This window comes from Bos javanicus, chromosome 20 (assembly GCF_032452875.1).
Source record: "Bos javanicus breed banteng chromosome 20, ARS-OSU_banteng_1.0, whole genome shotgun sequence".
Taxonomy (NCBI): Eukaryota; Metazoa; Chordata; class Mammalia; order Artiodactyla; family Bovidae; genus Bos; species Bos javanicus.
Window position 1 is genome coordinate 1,657,545 of NC_083887.1, and position 20,530 is coordinate 1,678,074.

Below are 20,530 nucleotides of genomic sequence, written 5' to 3' on the forward strand. Positions count from 1 at the left end.
TGCAAGTCTGTGAAAGAAGCAGCCTGACTCTGAGCAGCTGGGTCACTGGACGTTCGTTCTATAAAGAGGATAAAACAGCAGGTATCTGGACTAGGAGACACCAGGCAAAATCGAAGGGAGTGATGTCTCACTCAAAACAAGGTTTCAGTCGAAGTATGCATCCTGGAAGCTCACAGGCCCAGCACTTTCCTCCCACTCAGCTTCTGCAATGCTGGCAGCCAGGCCTTAGGCCTTCAGACAAGAGCTCAGAAAAGTCTTGTCTGTGTAATCTGACCAGCCCAGACCAGCCCAGAAGAAAGAATTGTGTGTACTGATACCTGCGCTTCTCATAGTAATTCCCCAGTCCGATCACCCTGCAGTGAAGCTTCCAGACCACAAGCCCTACTCCTGTACCCAGGGTTGGCAACCAGCCTTTGAGTTACCCACACTAAAATGTCACCATTGGTTAAAGAGGACTAAGGAAGAACTCTGGGCTTCCCAGGTGGCACTAGAAATGGGAATTGGTTACAGTTTGGAGAACTTTTTAAATGGCTAAATATGAATGTCAAAGTGTCAGTCACTCAGTTGTGTCCAACTCTTTGCAACCCCATGGACTGTAGCCTGCCAGACTCCTCTGTCCATGAGATTCTTCAGGCAAGAATACTGGAGTGGGTAGCCATTCCCTTTTCCAGGGGATCTTCCCGACCCAGGGATCAAACCTGGGTCTCCTGCATTACAGGTGGATTCTCTACTGTGTGAGCCACCAGGGAAGCCCATGCTAAATATGGGTCAAAGCAAAACTGCATACACTACCGCTGGATGGGAAGGAGAAATGGGAAGGACGCAAGGGCCTGATGGGGAAGAGACAGGAATGAGAGTGAGATCCTTGTCTTATATGATGGTGAGCTTGCAGATAGCATGAAAAGGAAGAAAACGTTTGTTTAGAAAGGAGTAATGCAAGCATGTTTTTGGCAACACAGTCATAAATACCGAAATAACAACTTCAGCAGCTAAAAGAAGTAAAGAGGTTCCCCTGGTGAGCAGAACACGAGGCACTGCTGTTTTGTTGCTTTGTTTCTTTAATGAACCTTGGAGAATGTTTTTAAACTACACATATTTGTAACTTTTATAAAAATAATGTCACTTGTACAATGCAGAGTCCTCAAACAGTTAAAAATATCATCTGACGGGGACTTCCACTGGTGGTGGAAGGCGCCCAGCTAAGGCGCCCAGCACAGGGCCCCTGGGTTCCGTCCCTGGTCAGGGAACTAGACCCCACATGCTGCAACCAAGAGTTCACATGCCACAACTAAAGATCCCTCGTGCTGCATCGAAGACTGACAATCACGCGCGTGGCGCCTGCATCAGTCACTCAGTCCTGTCTGACTCTCTGCAACCCCACGGACTGTAGCCCACCAGGGTCTTCTGTCCATGGAATTCCTTAGGCAAGAATACTGGAATGGGTTTGCCATTTTCCTCCTCCAGGGAACCTTCCCAACCCAGGGATTGAACCGATGGCTCCTGTGTCTCCTGCATTGCAGGCAGACTCTTTACTTGCTGAGCCTTCAGGGAAGCCTCTGCTTAAGGCATGGTGCAACCAAATAAATAAATATCTGTTAATATCATCTTATGCAATTAGATAGCAAGTTTCAGAGTTTTATTTAATAAACTAGGGTATCAGCTGAACAATGAAAGAGCTGATTTAAAAGTATTTAGGATATTGATTTTTTTTGGGCGGGGGGAAGGGGAACACATGCTTGTAGAAAATTGTCCTTACATATAAGACAACATTCTACAAATCAGTAGAACCTTTAGCAAACCAGCAAAAAGCAAAACTCACATTTGGTTATTTTTCTACAAGTTAACCTTCATCTTCATAGAGCTGTAATCAGTTGTGGATGGTTCAGTTCAGTTCAACCGCTCAGTCATGTCCAACTCTTTGTGATCCCTTGGACTGCAGCATGCCAGGGTTCCCTGTCCATCACCAACTCCCAGAGTTTAGTCAAACTCCTGTCCATTGAGTCGGTGATACCATCCAGCCATCTCATCCTCTGTCATTCCCTTCTCCTCCTGCCTTCAATCTTTCCCAGCATCAGGGTTTTTTCAAATGAATCAGTTCTTGGCATCAGGTGGCCAAAGTACTGGAGTTTCAGCTTCAGCATCAGTCCTTCCAAAGACTACTCAGGACTGATTTCCTTTCGGATTGACTGGACTCTCAAGAATCTTCTCTAATACCACAGTTCAAAAGCATCAATTCTTCAGCGTTCAGCTTTCTTCACAGTCCAACTCTCACATCCATACATGACTACTGGAAAAACCAGAGCTTTGACTAGATGGACCTTTGTTGGCAAAGTAATGTCTCTGCTTTTTAATATGCTGTCTAGGTTGGTCATAGCTTTTCTTCCAAGGAGCAAGCGTCTTTTAATTTCATGGCTGCAGTCACCATCTGCAATGCTTTTTAGAGTCCAAAAAAATAAAGTCTGTCACTGTTTCCACCGTTTCCCCTCTCTTTGCCATGAAGTGATGGGACTGGACGCCACGATGTGGATGGTAATCAAACACAATTACATTTCCCGAGAATGTTAAGAGGACTGCTCCCCTCTTTTCCAATATGAGCTTGTCAGAAATGTTCTGTTTAAAAAATATGCCTCCTCATTTTGCTTTATTTCCAACTTTCGGATCTTGTTCCTAGACACTTGCCATAAATAAGCTTTAACTTTAAAAATAAGCACAATAAACATAAAGGAATATTACTGAGTTCTAGCTAGATGCTGCTGTGTACTGTCTGCTCTTCCCTCTTTGTTAAAAAAGGAATCTTGCATGACCTAGAGGGGTGTTAAAGACATATTAGCACTAAAGAGAGATTTTTCTACTTGGTGTTGTCAAAACGGTTAAAGAAAAATTTGAAAGAAGGGGATACCTTTCACACAGTTGTATTCAAAGTTAGGAAATGCTGTGTCTGTGTATTACTACTTAAAATTGCCTCCTATATGGTATGCTCTATCACAATTCTGGAAGCACTGTGAGGAAGCAGTAGTTTTGAATCTCATTCCACAGAGTCTTGGGCTGACATCAGGACTAGGATGAGCCAGGAAGGCAGGGGCTGCTCCTCCACCCCCATTTGAGCTCACCTTTCATTATGTTATATAGTAGGTTTAAGCATAAGATTTCATTTAAGGAAAGGACTCCAAGTTCCTTCCAGATCTCACAGCTTATGATTATTAAAAGAAAAAAAGTCACTACAATTTGCAGTGTGTTTAGGTTGGAAAGATTAATTTCTTTGCCAGGGCCATAATAGGAAGACTGACTTTGTCATTTCAATTACAAGCCACCGTTTAGTTCGAGCCTGTAAGACATGTTCCTAGAGGTTCCCTCCCTTGCCTGGCAGCGGAGCAATTAGCGGCGGGTGATTTGTGGCTGCATTTTTACTGCTTAGCGCAGGTTTATCATCTTGAAAGTTTTCCATTTGCATATACGCTGTACATTCTTTGGGTGACATTTCGATATCATTCAGAGTTTAGGTTGTGCATTGCCTTGCACTGCACTTTCTGCTACGTGATGGGACTCCAAAAGCGGGCCAGAACGCTGCTGCAGACCTGGGGGAACGGGAGCTGCAGCCGCCACTCACTGAAGGCTTACTGCGCATTGGCCCTTAGTACTTTTCCTGCAGGACTTTATATTTCAGAACAGTGCTTTGAGGTTTCTATTGTTTGTCACATCTTATAACTAAAAAAAACTGAAATGCAGAGAGGAAAGGTAATTCACCCAAGGTCTTCAGGCTCAAATAAGCAAAACTGAGATTCACACCCAAATCTGTCTGATCTCAAAACACTCTGCTACACAACTTCCCCTTTCGGGAGCTTTCAGAGTGAAATGAATTGAATTTGACAGTTTTCCACTTTTAAATACCAAACTTCCTGAGCAGTCTAATTGATGCTCTTTGGACTAAGAAAAATGGCTATTTAAAAGAGGCAGGGGGCAGGAGGGCAAGAGAAAAAGGTTTTATTATCTGTATTGGTAAAGGAAGAGATGTAATCCTAGAAAAAAATAACATCAAATGGAATCTATCATATAAATTTGCAGCGGGCTTAAGTTGATGAAATGGCAAAGGAATACAGAGAAGATAAGGGAGTAATGAAAAAAAGCACTGAAGATTTCTTTAAAGGGAAAGAAAAGGTTAGAAGTCACCGAAGGCAGTTGGAAACTGGCTCAATTGAAGGCAGAGTCTGTCCATTTTGATGTATGGAAGAGGCTAACGAGGTTTCAAAGTAACAACCAGAGATCTGTGTCCCTGTTCCAGCCAGTCTGGGTGAGATTGGATGAGGGGAAGGTTCTGCAGCCAAACTTCTGGGTTTGAATCCTTTTTCCCTGACTTTCTAGCTGGCTCTCTCTGTACAAATTACTTGACCTCTGTGGCTTCAGTCTCCTTATCTGAACAATGGAGATCATAATATCATCCATCTCATTGTGAGAGGAACTAAAGTGTTTAGCAGTGTGCCAGGACTTAGTAAGCTATAAGCATCGTGCTCACATGGTGCAAGAAATAGGAGACTGTAAACCAGCAAAAAGGCTTAAAGAAACAAAGGGGAAGGAGACCAGGAGGGACGTTCACCTGTAGCCAGGAAGTAAAGGGGCGTGTTCTCTTGCCCACTTGAGCATCAGGAGAAAAACGTAAGATGTGGGGAAAGGCAGGATAATGGGGAGCTCAAGCCTAGCAAGAGACTGAGGTCTGGCTGAACTTAATGGAGTCTGAGAATTGTTTCTGTAAAATACATGCTCTGATGGCAGCTCTGGTGGCAGAGGTCCTGCAGTGAGCTCCACAGGGCTGGGGAATCAGGGATTAGCCAGCATATAGAAGTGAGTGTAGGGCAGAGAGGGAAAGAAAGCTCTGGGTTATTTATCTTTGGGTGCCAAGAGTCACTGAAGGCCCACTGGGAGGGAAGGACATTTTTTAATAAGCACTTCTTGTTTTCTTGTTCTCTCTTTTGCAACTGTGAACCTATTTTCCATTCATTTGTTACATTAAGAGATAAACCATAGTTACGCTGGATGCAGCAAAGATACATAAGGTGCTTCATGAATGAGTGAATGGTCACCTGCTTTTTCAGCCACCATTTCTTTATCACTTTCTTTATGTCAGGCTATTGTTAGGTCCTGGAGTCACAGGATGTTCCCAAATCCAAACCTTCATTTCTAGCACTTCACTGTGTTGTGTCATGGTTCTTCGCTGTCAGAATAACCCACGTGCAATTCAGAAATTGCTGATGTCCAGGGTTTATCTCAGACCTGCAGTTTTTCCTGCAGTGGAATTAGGCAAGTGAATTTTTTCAGAATTCATTTTTCACTTTTATGTTCACATCAACCATGAAAGACTGGTTAGAAAACCTTTCACGGTTTATAAATAAGGAACCTGAAGCTCAGAAAGGTTAAGATGATAAGTGAGGTCACACAGCAGATGAGGGCAAAGTTGGAACTCAGGTCTAGAGCTACTGAGTTTACAATCCCACAGCCTTTCCACTTGGCCACGACTACTCTCCCAAGTACGCATGGATGAAACTCTGTGTCTTAAGTCTATGCTGGTAAAGGGACCTGAGGACACAGGCAGACATACGTAAAACACTTCCCTGCCACAGCGTGTGCTCAAAAGCACCACCAAGTCCTACAAGGTTCAGGGACTTGGATTTAAAGTGGCAGCACCCTGTGAATGTTACGCCATGGCTCATTGTTGACTGCTTTCCTCCAAAGTGGATAAAGCACTTTCAACTGCACGAGCTCTCCCGTAGTTACGGTTTTCAGTACCTAACCCCCGTCCCAGCTACAGAAACACTGCCTTCTTCTTTTTGTCTCTCCAGCCTAGACTCCAGCCTAGAGGTAACAGCGGCTGCCTGCCATTGTTAATCCTTAGGTTACCTTGGTGTCTCAGCTTTTTCATCACCTGTATAACCAGTTTCCTGCATTAAATTCCCTCTTATTCCAGGTTAGATCCTGTTACACGGATGAAGAAACCAAGGTTCAGAGAAGTTAGGTAACTCATCCAATATAATATAGTAATTCTCGACAGAGTTAGTATCCTGAACCGTAAGTTTCTGATTCCAGAGTTTAAGTTCTTAATTACTGACTTAAGTTTCAGGTGGTTAGTGAAGTTCCTGATGCCCCAAGCAGGTGGTGATGGCAAGGAAGCTCGATGGCGATGATGGTGCTGCTGCTGGTACTGTTGGTGGTGGGCGTGGTGATCGCCATGCTTACCACTGTCGCGCGTCCTTTGGAAGCGGTGTGCAGACATTGTACAGTGTCCTGGTTGTCACACAGATGTCTCTGTGTTACAGGCCTTCACCTACCACCACATCCAAGAAATCATGGTCCAGCTGCTTCGCACGGTCAACCGGACAGTCATCACGATGGGGCGGGATCATGTTCTGATTGTAAGTAGATCTTTTCCTCTTGTCAAACATTCCAAACTGTTTGGAGTCAAGGGATGAATTTTCTGGAACGTCGGTCATATTAAATGCCCAGCAACAATTGTTGCTTTGTTTTGGATTATAAAGGTCAGATTTTTCCTACGTGGGTTGGGAGAACATGAGAGTTAACTCGAGTTGCTAAGATAAAATTGGGCTTAGGACTTGTCTCCCAAGATGAATGTAGCAGGTAAGTGGAGCCTCTCTTAGTCTCAACTTCCTCATCTATAAATGGTGGAAAGTTCTGTCACCAGAGAGAAGATTTTGTAAGTAAGGCACGTCCAACTGTGTCACTCCTTTGCTCAGTCTTGCTAGTGGTCTTCCATCTCACTCAGTATAAAACCCAAACCATTGCTAGAACATGAAATGCCCTCCCCGCCTTGATGGTTCTTTTATGTGTTTCTCCCACACATAAAACATTATTCCATTTGCTATTCCCTCTGCTTGGCCTGTCTCTTCCTTGCTTATACCCTGATGTTAATCAAATCTTGGCTTAGGTGCCACCTTATCAGAGAGACTTCCCTGCCTGACTGCTCTGTCCACAGTATCCAGCACTTGTCCGTCTGCTTTCCGTCTCTATACCTTGCTCCTTCGTGTTTCTTAGTTTAGTTCAGTTCATTTCAGCCGCTCAGTTGTGTCCAACTCTTTGTGACCCCACGGACTGCAGCACACCAGACTTCCCTGTCCATCACCAACTCCCAGAGCTCACTCAAACTCGTGTCCATCGAGTCGGTGATGCCATCCAACCATCTCATCCTCTGTCGTCCCCTTCTCCTCCAGCTTCAGCATCGGTCCTTCCAATGAATATTCAGGACTGGTTTCCTTTAGGATTGACTGGTTTGATCTCCTTGCAGTCCAAGGGACTCTTCTAGTACTTATCACTATATAAGTGATATATATCTGTATATATCTATGTGTGTGTATGTGTGTGTATGTGAATGTGTATATATATATATATATATATAATTTTATTTATTTGCTTATTGGCTGGCTCTCCTTGTAATAATATGAGCTGAAGAATGAAAAGATCTTTGTCTGTTTTGTTCATTTGTATCTCCAGACCCTTCAGCAGTGCCTGGAATATAGTAGGTACTTGATAAACACTTGTTTAGTGAATGAATGAGTGAAGGAAAAAATGAAATGCACCAGGCAGGAACTCTAAAGTTTAATGGAGACAAGTGCTACTCAGCTTTGATTGATTGAAACTATGTGGGATTAGCTATACAGCTGCCAGAACTCCCAACTTCTCAAGACAAGCTGAAAATTCCCATATTTTATGTGAAATTTCCTGATGTTTAAGGGTTGGCAGCTGCTTAAAAATATTTATAAACATTTTATGATCCCCAAACATCTGGATTCGGCTTTCAGAAAGCCAGTTTGAGATCTCTACTTTAAAATAGTATGATATGAGCCAGGTTTGGGGATGTCGACTGTCAGTAACTATAGTCCTGCTTCCTGGATACAGAACATATGGTGCTGAGGGTTTATTCTAACAGTTGCTGGGCAGGTATTTGATCCCTGCCTCGAAGCAGCTGAGTGTAACAGTCTTCTTCCTCCCCATTCAGTCCCGTCTACTCATGTGGGTGCTTGGTTCCTAGTGGTGACATCCGTGGAGGGCACCAGCAGTGCCTTCTGAAGCAGAGAGCCATGTGAACCATCCTCTGTCATCTGTCCATCCTTCCACCTTTAGAGCATCACCATTATTTTTTATTCAGTTACAAGTTTCCACATCTGTGGTTCCCGTAATGCACCTTAGATAAGCATTTTATGACCTCCCTAATCTTTATTCCTTCTCTTTGGAGCCAGACCTAAAGACGATCATCAATCTATTTGGCTCATTCCATATATAGCAGGCTCTTAAGTCTCTGTCTCGTTTTTAGAGCAGTGAGTCTTTAAAACAGTGCCTGGCCCATAGAAAGCACCAAGTAATTGGCGTCTGTTATTATTTTGCTTTCTCTTGGGTGCAGTGTGTCTCTCTGTCCCTTCACATCAGCAACATAGTCAGGCGAGCCGAGTCTGGCCGTTTCATGCTGAGACCTTTATTTGGTGCCGTGTCCCGGTTGCTTGCCCTCCAATGCACACTGCTCACTGCTGGTCTGTTAATGTTTGCCAGGACATTCCCCTACTCTAGAATGTTCAGCGGCTCCCTACTGTCTGCCAAATTAAGGTATAAATGCACTAGTCTGGCCATTCTCAGCTTCTGTGATCTGGCCATAACCAAAATTTTCAGCCTTTTCATCTACTTTTATCCATCCACAGTATCTAGCCAAAGTGGATATCGGCATATTGCCCCAGCTGCAGCCTGGCGTGCTGCAGTCCTTGGGGTATCAAAGAGTCAGACACGACTGAGCAACTGAACTGAACTGAACTGATGTTGCCCAAACGTGCCTGGCACTTGTTCACTTTCATGCTGCCTTCTTTGTCTGGAATTGTAATCCTACCTAGTCTTCTAGGTCCAGCACAGACTCCCCTGTAAAGCTGCCCAAACCTCATCAACCTGGTTGAGATCTCCCCATTCTTCTAAACCACACAGCTCTCTCATCTTTCTTTTTTTTAACAGCTTCATAAGATATGATTTACATACCTTTAAATTTAACCATTATAAGTATTCAGTTTGATGAACTTTTATAATGCATACAGTTGTGCAACCATAACCATAATTTAGTTTACAATACTTTTTCACCCCAAAAGTCCCGTTTGCAGTGACTCTCCAGCCCACCCCTACCTCTTTACCCCTACGCTAGCTAGGTCAGCAACCACTGTTTTCTGTCTATAGATTTGCCTTTTCTGGAAATTTCATATAACTGAAATCATACAGTTGGAGGCCCTTTGTATCTGGCTTCTTTTCGTGAATAGTTTTTTTTGAAGTTTGTCTATATTTTAGGGTATTTCAGTATGAAATTGCTTTTAATTACTAAAAAGTATTGCACTGTATGAATATATTACATTTTGTTTATTCTTTTTCAGTTGATAGATATTGAATTGTTTATGATTTTTGGCTATTGTGAGTACTGTTGCTGTGAACATTTACATGTAAATTTTGTGTGAACAAACTGTAATTTCTCTCGGGTAGAAATGTAGGAGTGGAATTGCTGGGGCCTACGGGAAGTGTGTGTCTAACCTTATAAAAGCCTGCCAAGCTCTTTTCCCTGTTTTGCCATTTTACTTTCCCATCAGTGTACGGGTGTTCCGTGTTCGCCCGCATCCTCAGCAGCACTTGATACTGTCAGTCCTTTGGGTTTTAACAGTTCTAGTGGCACCTCATTGTGGTTTTCATGTGTGTTTATCTGACGGCTGTTGGTACTGAGCATCTTTCCCTTTGCCTGCTTTGTTTCGTTTCTAAGTCATTTTCATCCGTGAAGTTGACATCTATATTCTTCTCTTGTACCGTAAGACTTGAGACTTGGGCCTATCTGTAAAATGGGGGTAATAACAGACCTTTTTCATAGAGTTGCTGTGACAGTTAAATGTAGTAATACCTGAGAAGCACTTGCATGTGTGTTTCTTCTACATAGTATGCATCTGTTTATTCATGCAGCATTTTCTGAGAGCCTCTTATACACTCAGCACAAAGGCTCAGAAGTGAGTCTGGGCCTGCAGGAAAACCATGCCCTCCAATGGGATGCCTCTCAAGTACCTCACACTCACTGTATCCCAATCCCAACTCATCACGACCCCCCTGGAGTCTCCGCCACACTGCCAGCACTCACCATCTCAGCTTATGGAGCTGACCTCCTAGAGCTGAGGCGCTGCCCTTGGCCCCTCCCTCACCGCCACCACTTCTAGCCACTCGCCAAGTCCTGCTGCTCTCAGCACCTCTGACCTGGTGCCTCCCCACCCCACTCCCCACTCGGCTCCCAGCACCCCAGGTGACACACTCAGTCATCAGGCTTGCCACACTTAGTCATTTACGAGGGCGTTTTCTGACTTCTGTGCTCATGACCGCTACATTCCATGGACTGCCATGAGGACAGGGACCACATTTAACTCATCCTTTTTATCCTTCTCACCTAGCAGGGTACCTGGTTTACTGTGGATGCTCAATAAATGTTTGTTGAGCAAAGGAATGAGTGAAATACTCCCTGAAAGTGTGGTGCTATACTATACCTTCATATTTGTGTATATGCTTTTCTCTCAATTTAGGTTGCCTTTCCTTTTTCAGGGAACACTTTTTCTGAATACCAGGAACCCACATTTCAGGAAGTGTGGGTAGAGTGTAAAGAATTGCCTGTTCAGACTTTCCCTGCCCTGCCCAGGCCTGATGCTGGGCTTCCCTGGTGGCTCAGTTGGTAAAAGAATCTGCCTGCAGTCCGGGTTTGATCCCTGGCTTGGGAAGATCCCCTGGAGAAGGGAAAGGCTACCCACTCCAGTATTCTGGCCTGGAGAATTCCATGGACGAAGAGTCCATGCAAAGAGTCGGACATGACTGAGAGACTTTCACTTCACTTCACTCCAGCCTAACGCTGGGAGCCTTGCAGTTCTGAGTTGCTAGCTGTGTCATTAGTCTCAGTGACTCTTGGATTCGATGCTGTAATTACAGTGATGAGAGTGCCGAGTAGAGAGTACTAGAGATGTGTAGCAAGCACACCTCACTAGAAACAGGGATGTGCCTAAACTTTTGTTGTTCTTTAGATGCTAAGTCCTGTCTGACTCTTTTGCAGCCCCATGGATTGTAGCGCACTAGGGTCTTCTGTCCATGAAATTTCCCAGGCAAAAATACTGGAGTGGATCGCCATATCCTTCTTCAGGGGCCTGAACTAGAAGGAAGAAATAAAACAGGTCTTTCCTAAGATTTAGCTTCATTTTCATAAAATAGGCCTTTCCAGCAATTCTTAGAACTATCTCATCCAAATTAAAGAAAATTATGTTGGAAAGTAATTACTCAGAGGTCAGGGGTCTCTGTATTAGCACTGAAGGCCCCAATTTAAATTCAAATTGAAATTTGACAAGGAGACGAGATTGCCATTCCAACCATCACTTTAAATTTTCCAGATATGATTTTTATTGGCTGGTTTCCATTACTTGGGAATATTAAACAATCAATATTTATGACAAAAACCAGAAGCATCTAGTTCTGAAATCCCAAGAGACCTCGACTGGGTGTAGGCTGCGTTGCTCTTGTGTCACTATGTGGGGTTAAATAGTGACTTTTTTTTCTTATTTGTAGGAGTAGACACGTTGCAATAGAAGGTGTTGGTATTAAAATTACAGAAGCCCTAGCTAGGGTGGATTGATTCTTGTGTACAGCACATTGTAATTATCATTTGCTGGAAATAGCCATTCCTGAGTTTTCTCTGTAGACCATCTGCCTGAACAATGGAATGTTGATGGTAACAAATGAGCAAAAGGAAATTTTTACAAAAAGAAAAACAAACTTTTACATGGCTGCTTCTCTCTCTTCCTCTCTTTGCCAGAGTATAATCTGTCAGATAAATGTTTATTTACTGAAATGACCAAAGATTTTGACTTTGATGCTGAGAAAGGCAGCGTGGTTTGGTAGAAAGGACCTTTTGGATAAGGGCAAGTAGGAGAAAGTTTCCACACTCTAGACCTTGCACAGTGAACTGTATTATTTTTTGAGATCTTTGTCATATATCTAAGTTTCCTAATTTGGCCAATGCCCATCCTCTTTCTCTCTTCCCTGCCTTCTGAGGCCCTGAGTCAGGGGCAGAAAATAGATTTCACTTTATGTGCCAGCTCTGGTGGGTTGGCAATGGCTGCCTGTTGTACTGTGTTGAAAAAAATTCTCAGGCTACATCTTGGCTCAGTGGGAAGAAGTGCTGAATTGATCTGTGATGTCTGTTACAAGCATAAGATTAGAGAACAGCAATGTGTACAAGATTCTTGCAAATATTATGTATTGACTGAAGTAATTGGTGTTTTCTGGCTTAATCCAAAAGCTCCTTTATAACCAATATTCCCTTTCACATATTCTTAGCTCTTTAAGAAGGTTGTAGTGTAAGAGCAAACACGCAATGGAAAAAGCCAGTAATCTAAGAGTGTGCATTTTTACCAGGGAATGGTTTCTATGTGCTACAGTCATATTTTATCCAGTGTAAGATGCACCATGATTTTATGATCTCAGTAGAAAGAGATCTTGCTACCAATTAAACTGCAGCAAGGTAGTATATTATTGCACTGATTGTAATCTCGAGAGATTGCTAAAATATAAGAAAGTTTAACTGAAAATCCCTATTGTGCGATGGAGTTCATTTTTGAGGCTCACAGGTAAGTGTCACCCTCTCCCATTGGTCAGGAGAATAGACTGACTGAGCTTCCAAAGATGGAAGCATCATAGTGAAGGTCACATGGCTAGTAGCAGGATGGGATGTGAACTAAGGCGCCTCTGACATCAGACCGTGGGTACCTTGTGTTGTCCCCAGGTCTCAAAGTGTGGGGGAAAATGTCCAAGTTCACCTGTACAGGTGAGGGGGCATCAGAGAACCCCTCTCTGGCTTATGAGTCCTGCTGCTGACTGCTCTAGAAAAGGCTGTGCCCAGCCTCTGGCCTCCCACTGCAGAGGCTGGACAATCCCACAGGGAGAATCAGGAATCCTGAGCACCACCAGAAGTTCTTAGAAGGGAAATGATCTGATAATTTTGTTGAAATTAGGATCTAGCTTTATTTTAGGTAGTTAAAATAAGCCTCTTGGTGATATATTTTGGGCCTAATTACCCCAGTTTTCACAGAGGAGTCTACCGAGTGATTAAATACAGGTAAATGCAGTTGAGATGAGGCTAGCTCCAGAATTTCAGAGCAGTTTATTCAAAAAGGAAAAAAAAAAGTGGAAAACATCCCTCAAAAAGCACCTGAGTCATCAGAGAGCCAGGATTTCAAAGCTCTGACTTCTCTTTCCAAATGACAAATGGCCCACCTGCTTGATTACTCTCTGCCACCTGTGAGCCCAGCGACTCAGGCGGCCTGTGCAGGGGCATGGCGGCAGTGCCAGTCCCACCCACATCAAGCCCATCCCATGGAGAGGACGTCTGAGGGCAGTCCAGGACCTGAGGAGGTGGGGGACTCGACCAGAAGTGGTCAGTTGACTCTTGACCTTCACTTGGTGACTTAACACTTCATTAAAAAATGATGTGTATACTAAAGCTCTCATTTATTGAGAAAACATCGGTGTTCCAGGCAGAAAGTTAAGTCACCATATGTGCTTCACCTCACTTAATCTGCATCAGGTACTCGTATTTTACAAATGAAATAACGAGCATGGAAAGGTTATGTAGCTTGCCTGTGACTACACAGTTTCTTTGTTGAAAGAGCTAGAATTTGAACCCAGGGGGTGCCATTGCTAGAGTCCCTGATCTTAAATAGAATATACTTAACTATTACTTAAATATACTTAAATAGGATATACTTAAATACTCCTACACTATTAATACCTTAAATTGCTATTTAGGCATCAAATATTCTAAAGGTCATAATGAGCACCTTAAACCTAGCTGTTTTTCTGCCTAGACCGTGGAACCTAATGGGATGACTGTGTGGTAACTTTTAGAAACCTATAAGATGGCATAAAATATTGGTGGTTTTATGATGGCAATGATATCTTTAGGATCAAGCTGTTCAATTCTGGTGACTGAACCATAAAAACCTGTGAAATCAGAATAATTTTCTGTTTATTTGAATGTTGGTGCTTATGAAATAGCAGGTCTTACAGAAGACAATGCAGAATGGAGACAAGGAGATTCTAAAGGGCTTTGGAAGGACAAAGAGTCATCTTCTTCCACATGCAGCTCTTCTCTATATTCTGCTCATTCTAGTCTAAAGACCTCTCAAAATGAAGCGCTTCTCTCTCCCACTGATGCCACCAGCCTGGGTCTGGCCATGACTATCTCTCACTGCTGCCGTTGCTACAGCTTCTAATAAGACACACTCCCTTCTTTCTCGTTCTGTTCCAGTTCTTCACACTGGCCAACTTGGTCTTCTAAAGTAGCACTTCTCTTGGAGATAAAGCATCATTGGCCCCACAGTTTCCCAGGATGAAGGCCCAGCTGCTCAGCATGGCTCTTGGGCACCCAGTCCAGGCTATGCCTTTCCCCGGTGCCCCTTAACTCCCACACTTGTGCCAGCTCGAGGGAACTGCTCTGTTGCTCCCAGAGTGCTCCTTTCCCCTTCTGCATTCTCCTACAGGCCACTACCTTTGTCTAGAGCTGCTGCTGCTGCTGCTAAGTCACTTCAGTCGTGTCCGACCCCATAGACGGCAGCCCACCAGGCTCCCCCATCCCTGGGATTCTCCAGGCAAGAACACTGGAGTGGGTTGCCATTTCCTTCTCCAATGCATGAAAGTGAAAAGTGAAAGTGAAGTCGCTCAGTCGTGTCCGACTCCTAGCAACCCCATGGACTGCAGCCCACCAGGCCCCTCCGTCCATGGGATTTTCCAGGCAAGAGTACTGGAGTGGGGTGCCATTGCTAGAGCAGCAGTCTCCAAACTTTTTGGCACCATGGACCAGGTTCCTAGAAAAGAATTTTTCCATGGATGAGGGGGAGGTATGGTTTCAGGATGTTTCAAGCAGATTACACATATTATGCACTTTATATCTACTATTATTACATCAGCTCCACCTCAGATTATTAGGCATTAGATCCTGGATGTTGAGGACCCCTGGTCTAGAACAAACCCTCCTAATTTTCATCTCAAGGCAAGGTCTTCCACCATGCCAACTCCCTTCCTCCTTCAGGTTCCTGGGCAGGGGTTCCTGCCCACTGGCCCAGAGCATGGCAAGTAGAGGTGCTCATCTGAGCCGTGAGCGTGAATGAATGGAAAGCACAAAACTAACTGAAAGCACACATCAGTGGTTAGCTTTAAAAAAAATTATGACTTAAAAAGTAAGACGAGAAAAGATTTTCATGCCAGACTTTCCCTTAAGGATTTGTTTTGAATACCTATATAAAATTCCAAATGCTTTATTGGCTTTGTGTAGTAGCATTCTTTTAGGCAAATTAAAATTTGAGAGCCAGAGCATAAAAATCCAGCCTCATTTCCAAAGCTTCCTTTTGTCGCATGGTAAGTCACATGATGGGAATTGTGACGTTCCTAATTTTTTTTCCTGAATTTTATTTATTTTTATTTTCGGTGGCGCCAGGTCTCCATCACCAAGGGCTTTTCCTAGTTGCAGTACCTGGGGCTTCTCACTGTGGCGGCTTCTCTTGTTGTGGAGCACAGGCTCTAGGGTGTTCAGGCTCCGTAGTTGTGGTGCACAGGCTTAGTGGCCTGTGGGATCTTCCCAGAGCGGGGATCGAACCCGTGCCCTCTGCATTGGCAAATGGATTCTTAACCACTGGACTGCCAGAGAAGCACCAAAAGTTCCTAAATTTTTAAAAATAGCCACTGCATTCTCTCTGGTCCACCCAATTGAACAGACCTCTGCCAGGAGGTAAGAGCACCCCTAGATAATAGACACGCTACTGCCTTGACAGTTTCACACCTGACTCAGTAACACGAGCCTTGTGGTTCTGCAGGGCAGGTGAGCCCAGACCCTGGAAAAGCTGTGGCCTCCCCTGGCCACCCCAGGGGCTGCTATTGGCAGATAGAGGGAGGCAGAGAGCAGGGAAGAGTACAGGGAGTACTAGTACTCTTGCCTGGAAAATCCCATGGATGGAGGAGCCTGGTGGGCTGCAGTCCATGGGGTCGCAAAGAGTTGGACATGACTGAGCAACTTCACTTTCACTTTTCACTTTCATGCATTGGAGAAGGAAATGGCAACCCACTCCAGTGTTCTTGCCTGGAGAATCCCAGGGACAGGGGAGCCTGGTGGGCTTCTGTCTATGGGGTCGCATAGAGTCGGACACAACTGAAGTGACTTAGCAGCAGCAGGAAATGCAGGACCAGTGTATCATTATCCTAATGAAATTGCTGCAAATATCTCAGTGTCTTTTGGCTTCTGTCAGTGGAGCTGGCCCCATCTGATTTTGAATAAGTACTTTTAAGTGTGTTCTTAAAGGGTAGACTCTATCACATCTCCTATCCTATTCCCTGGTGCTAGAAGCAAGGCTGGTCTTACCTCATCCTTGGCAAACCTTGCAGACTTTAGAAGATCTTCCGTTTAGGCCCTGATGAGCACCCTTACACCCAATGTTGCTTTCTAAGGACTATAGGGCTTGGGGCACATGGTTTGGAGTTTGGAAAGATTTTGCTGGCTGGGATCTGGTCCTCTTTTTCTCAGCGAGTGAGGCGACCTTATCTCATAGCTAAGAAGTCTCCTCATGACAGTTCAGCTTCCTCAGTTTCCTTGTCTGTAAAATGAGGCTGTGTGTTATTGTGTTCATTGCTCAGTCATGTCTGACTCTTTGCAACCCCATGGACTGTAGCCCACCAGGGTCCTCTGTCCATGGACTCCTCCAGGCCAGGATACTGGAATGGATTGTCATTCTCTTCTCCAGGGGATCTTCCCAACCCAAAGACTGAACCTACGTCTGCAGCATTGCAGGCAGATTCTTTACTGTCTGAGTTACCAGGGAAGCCCTGGTAAAATGGGGCTAATAATGGTTAGCACCTGTCAGTCCCACAGTGAGGACTGGGACATATGTGTTAAGGCTCGCAGCACAGAATGGAACACATAGCAGCCCTTCAGTAAGTAAGAGCCATTGTTTCCCCCTAGTGTTCCCAGGTAGCACTGGTGGTAAAGAACCCACCTGCCAATGCAAGAGACATAAGGGACGCAGGTTGGATCCCTGGGTTGGGAAGATCTGCTTGAGGAGGGCATGGCAACCCACTCCAGTGTTCTTGCCTGAAGAATCCCAAGGACAGAGGAGACTGCTGGGCTACAGTCCACTGGGTTGCAGAGAGTTGGACACAACTGAACATCTGAGCACACACTCACCACCTTCTGTGCTATAGCGTTCTCCCTACTTTGATACAAGTGTTAGGAGTCAGATTACAAGTTATTTTATGGCCCTGACTTAAAATATTTGCCACAGCTGGGTTGTGAACATAGCCACCCCTCAACCTTGAGATGAAACCAGCCACCAGATGTCTGCCACAAAGTCTTGAATCCCAGACAGGGAGGAAAAATCTCACCATGGAGGCACCTTGCCTGGGAATGTTGTGAGGGACTGGAGCTGCTTGCGGAGAAACGCTGCCGAACAATAGCAAGTGAAGCAGGCTTCCCTGCGGGTCCCCGTCTATGTCGTCCCCACCAGGGCACTGGCCTTCTCTGTGACTTCAGGGAAATCAGCTCCGTTTTCCTAGACTCACGCTACATTCACACAGTGATGAATTTATGTAGCCATTACGTATTCGTGATAATTTTTTAACAATAAGGAAATCCTAAAATTTAAATTTATTGAGAGGATTATAGAAATATCAGAAACAACAGTAAGAAAGCCATCGTGGGCAATGAATGTTAAAGCAGGGAAGGAATGTGACCCCTCACCAGAGCCTCTGGACCGCCTAGAGGTCAGACCCAGGGGCCTTGTTCTGAAGCTAAAATAACATTGGTATCTCCTGCTTAAAGGACACATGATTTGTATATTTCTGCAGTTTTGCTTTTTCTAAAATGATTTTGCTTTCCTTTTATAATCAGGGGAAAAAAACACCCTCAAACACTATTTCTTTAAAAATAGGAATTAATGAGATAGTCAAACTTACTGAAACATTTTCATGTATATAATTTCACTTTTCTTCTAACCAGCCTGTGAAGCCGGAAAGGCAGATGGTTTTATTTTGAAGACAGAGGTGGGGGGATGGAGGTGAAGGAACTTGTTCAAAAATGTGCAGAAAATCAGGGGCTAAAGTCAGGACTCCTGGTCTTGTTCTGCTCTGTCTTTTCAGTCTGGACTGTTTCTCTTTTTAATGTTTCCATTTTTTTTTTCTCTAAATTCATTCAACAAATGTGAAACATTTACAGCTTTTCAGGCAATGTGATAAACACTTGGAGGGTCTCAGGGATGCAGATGACAATTCCTGTCCCCTGGGACTTTGTTCCCTGGTGAGATGAGTGTGAGGGATTTACAAAAGAAATGTCCAGATAATATAAGCAGCAGTCTGTACAAGGTGCTACAAGTACTCGGAGGACAGAGTGACTAATCCCACAGCAGGGGCGGGGAATGATCAGAAAAAGTTGCAGAGAGGAGTTGACATTTAAATTGCAACTTGCTGTCTGGCATAGAAGTTAAGAACCCAAGCTCTCAAGTTTGACAGACCTTGAAAGAACTCCAGCTTTCAGCATCGCATAGTTCTGGACTTGAACAAATTACTTACTCACCTTATTCACTCCAAGCCTTGATTATTCTTCTGGGAAACAGGAGTAATCATTTACCTACCTTATGGTAATTTTTTTAAGAATATATAAGATAACAAAAGCAAACATTTTATAATAGTGCCTTGTAACTTCAAGAAACAAGAGCCTTTATTACCATGATTAGTAGTGATATAGCTACTATTCATTCATTCTCCCAAATGGAAGTTACTTCCCATGGTAAATAGGTAAAATGGAACAGTGTCCCAGGTAGAGGGAACAGCATGTGCTAAGCCACTGATGTGTCATATCCTCTGATGTGCTTTAGAAGGTAACAAGGAGGTGAGTGGGCTTCCCCGGTGGGGCTAGTGGTAAAGAACCCACCTGTGAATGCAGGAGACATAAGAGGTGCAGGTTCCATCCCTGGGTCGGGAAGATCCCCTGGAGGAGGGCATGGCAACCCACTCCAGTGTTCTTGCCTGGAGAATCCCCATGAACAGAGGAGCCTGACGAGCTACAGTCCATAGGGTCAGAAAGAGTTGGACTCAACTGAAGCGACTTAACATTCATGAACGCATGCAAGGAGATGAGTAGAGTGGAGTGGGAGGAGGTTAGGCTGTACATACTAGGTTGTAGTCAGATTGGGGGGAACCTTGTTGCTGTTGGAGGAGTTTTATGCTCTGGATGGTGGGGGGGTGCAGATAGAAAAGCTGGGACTGACATGGCCAGATACACGTCTTAGAGAGAGTCCCAGGCAGCTGGGAGGAGACTAGATCCAAGGGAGCTGGGAAACTGTGAGGAAAGTAAACTTTGAAGACCAGAGTGTTGGCTCATATGGAACAGACAAGGGTTCAATAATGTTGAAGTCTTTAGTGTCTTTTTCTTTTTAAATTTTTTTTCTTTTTGATGTGGGCCATTCTTAAATTCTTTATCGAATTTGTTACAATATCATTTTATGGCCACAAGGCATGTAGAATCTTAGCTCCCTGACCAGGGATCAAACCCATACCCTCTGCATCAGAAGGTGAAGCCTTAGCCACGGGACCACCAGGGAAGCTCAATTAAACAAAGACGTCTTGGACTTCAGACGTCCTTTACAAGGAAAGAAAAGCGATTCCTACTCTCATCATGTTTCATAGAGGGGGGTAAGCAGGCAAAAACTAGAAATAGCTGTAATTCAAGACCGATAATCATCACAAAAGAATAAAGGACAGCATTCAGAAGGTCAAAAGGAAGAGGGGGCATGACGTCCCTCAGGTAGTAAATCAGAAAAGGACATGGGCTTATTGTTGGAATCCCTCCCCACCCCTCCCTGGACCGGACCATGAGAAGCTCTCTCAGGCCAGGGCTGCATCTGTGGTTTTCTTGCCTGGCACAGAGAAGGGAATCTGTAACTGTTTATTGGAAAAAAGTGATTATGAACTGAGGCTCATATGAGAAGCTTCCTTGGAGCTGACAACTGTGCAGCAGTGGCAAAGAAGGGAGGATCAGTTCCAAGAAACCCTTGTCAGGTCAGCGAACTGAGTTTGCAAATGCAGATGCTTTGCATAGCTTTGATCTTGCTCTCTTTGATCCCTAATTACAGAAAGCATATTATTTTTACCTTGAAACAAACAAGCAAACAAAAAACAAGGACAACAATTGACTCTGCTCATCCATCACCTGTATGGGAGCTCGGCATGTGGGATTAGGTTCAGTGGGGCTCGCTGTGCCGGGGGTGTGGGGGAAGAGCTATGTGAACCCCTCCTGATTTCATGGTTTCAGCAGTTAAAATGATGCAGCCCGTTTGGCTCGGGAGGAAGAAGGCCCGTCCATTAGCATGACCAGGGTACCACAGCACTGCGTGCGCCACCTGGAAAACCAGGCCCAGGCACAGATGTGAGGTCAGTGTGTTTTGGCTGAAGATTTAAG

At 44.3% G+C, this 20,530-nt stretch overlaps 1 protein-coding gene across 2 annotated transcripts in view; it reads left to right on the forward strand.

Moving 5' to 3' along the window:
- DOCK2 (dedicator of cytokinesis 2) overlaps window positions 1-20,530 on the forward strand; it is a 458,739-nt gene that overhangs the window by 198,083 nt on the left and 240,126 nt on the right. For both annotated transcript variants that reach the window (XM_061393166.1, XM_061393167.1), the window contains one exon: window positions 6,306-6,401. In XM_061393166.1, coding sequence (XP_061249150.1) covers window positions 6,306-6,401 — 96 coding nt within the window. The remainder of the gene's footprint in view (window positions 1-6,305; window positions 6,402-20,530) is intronic.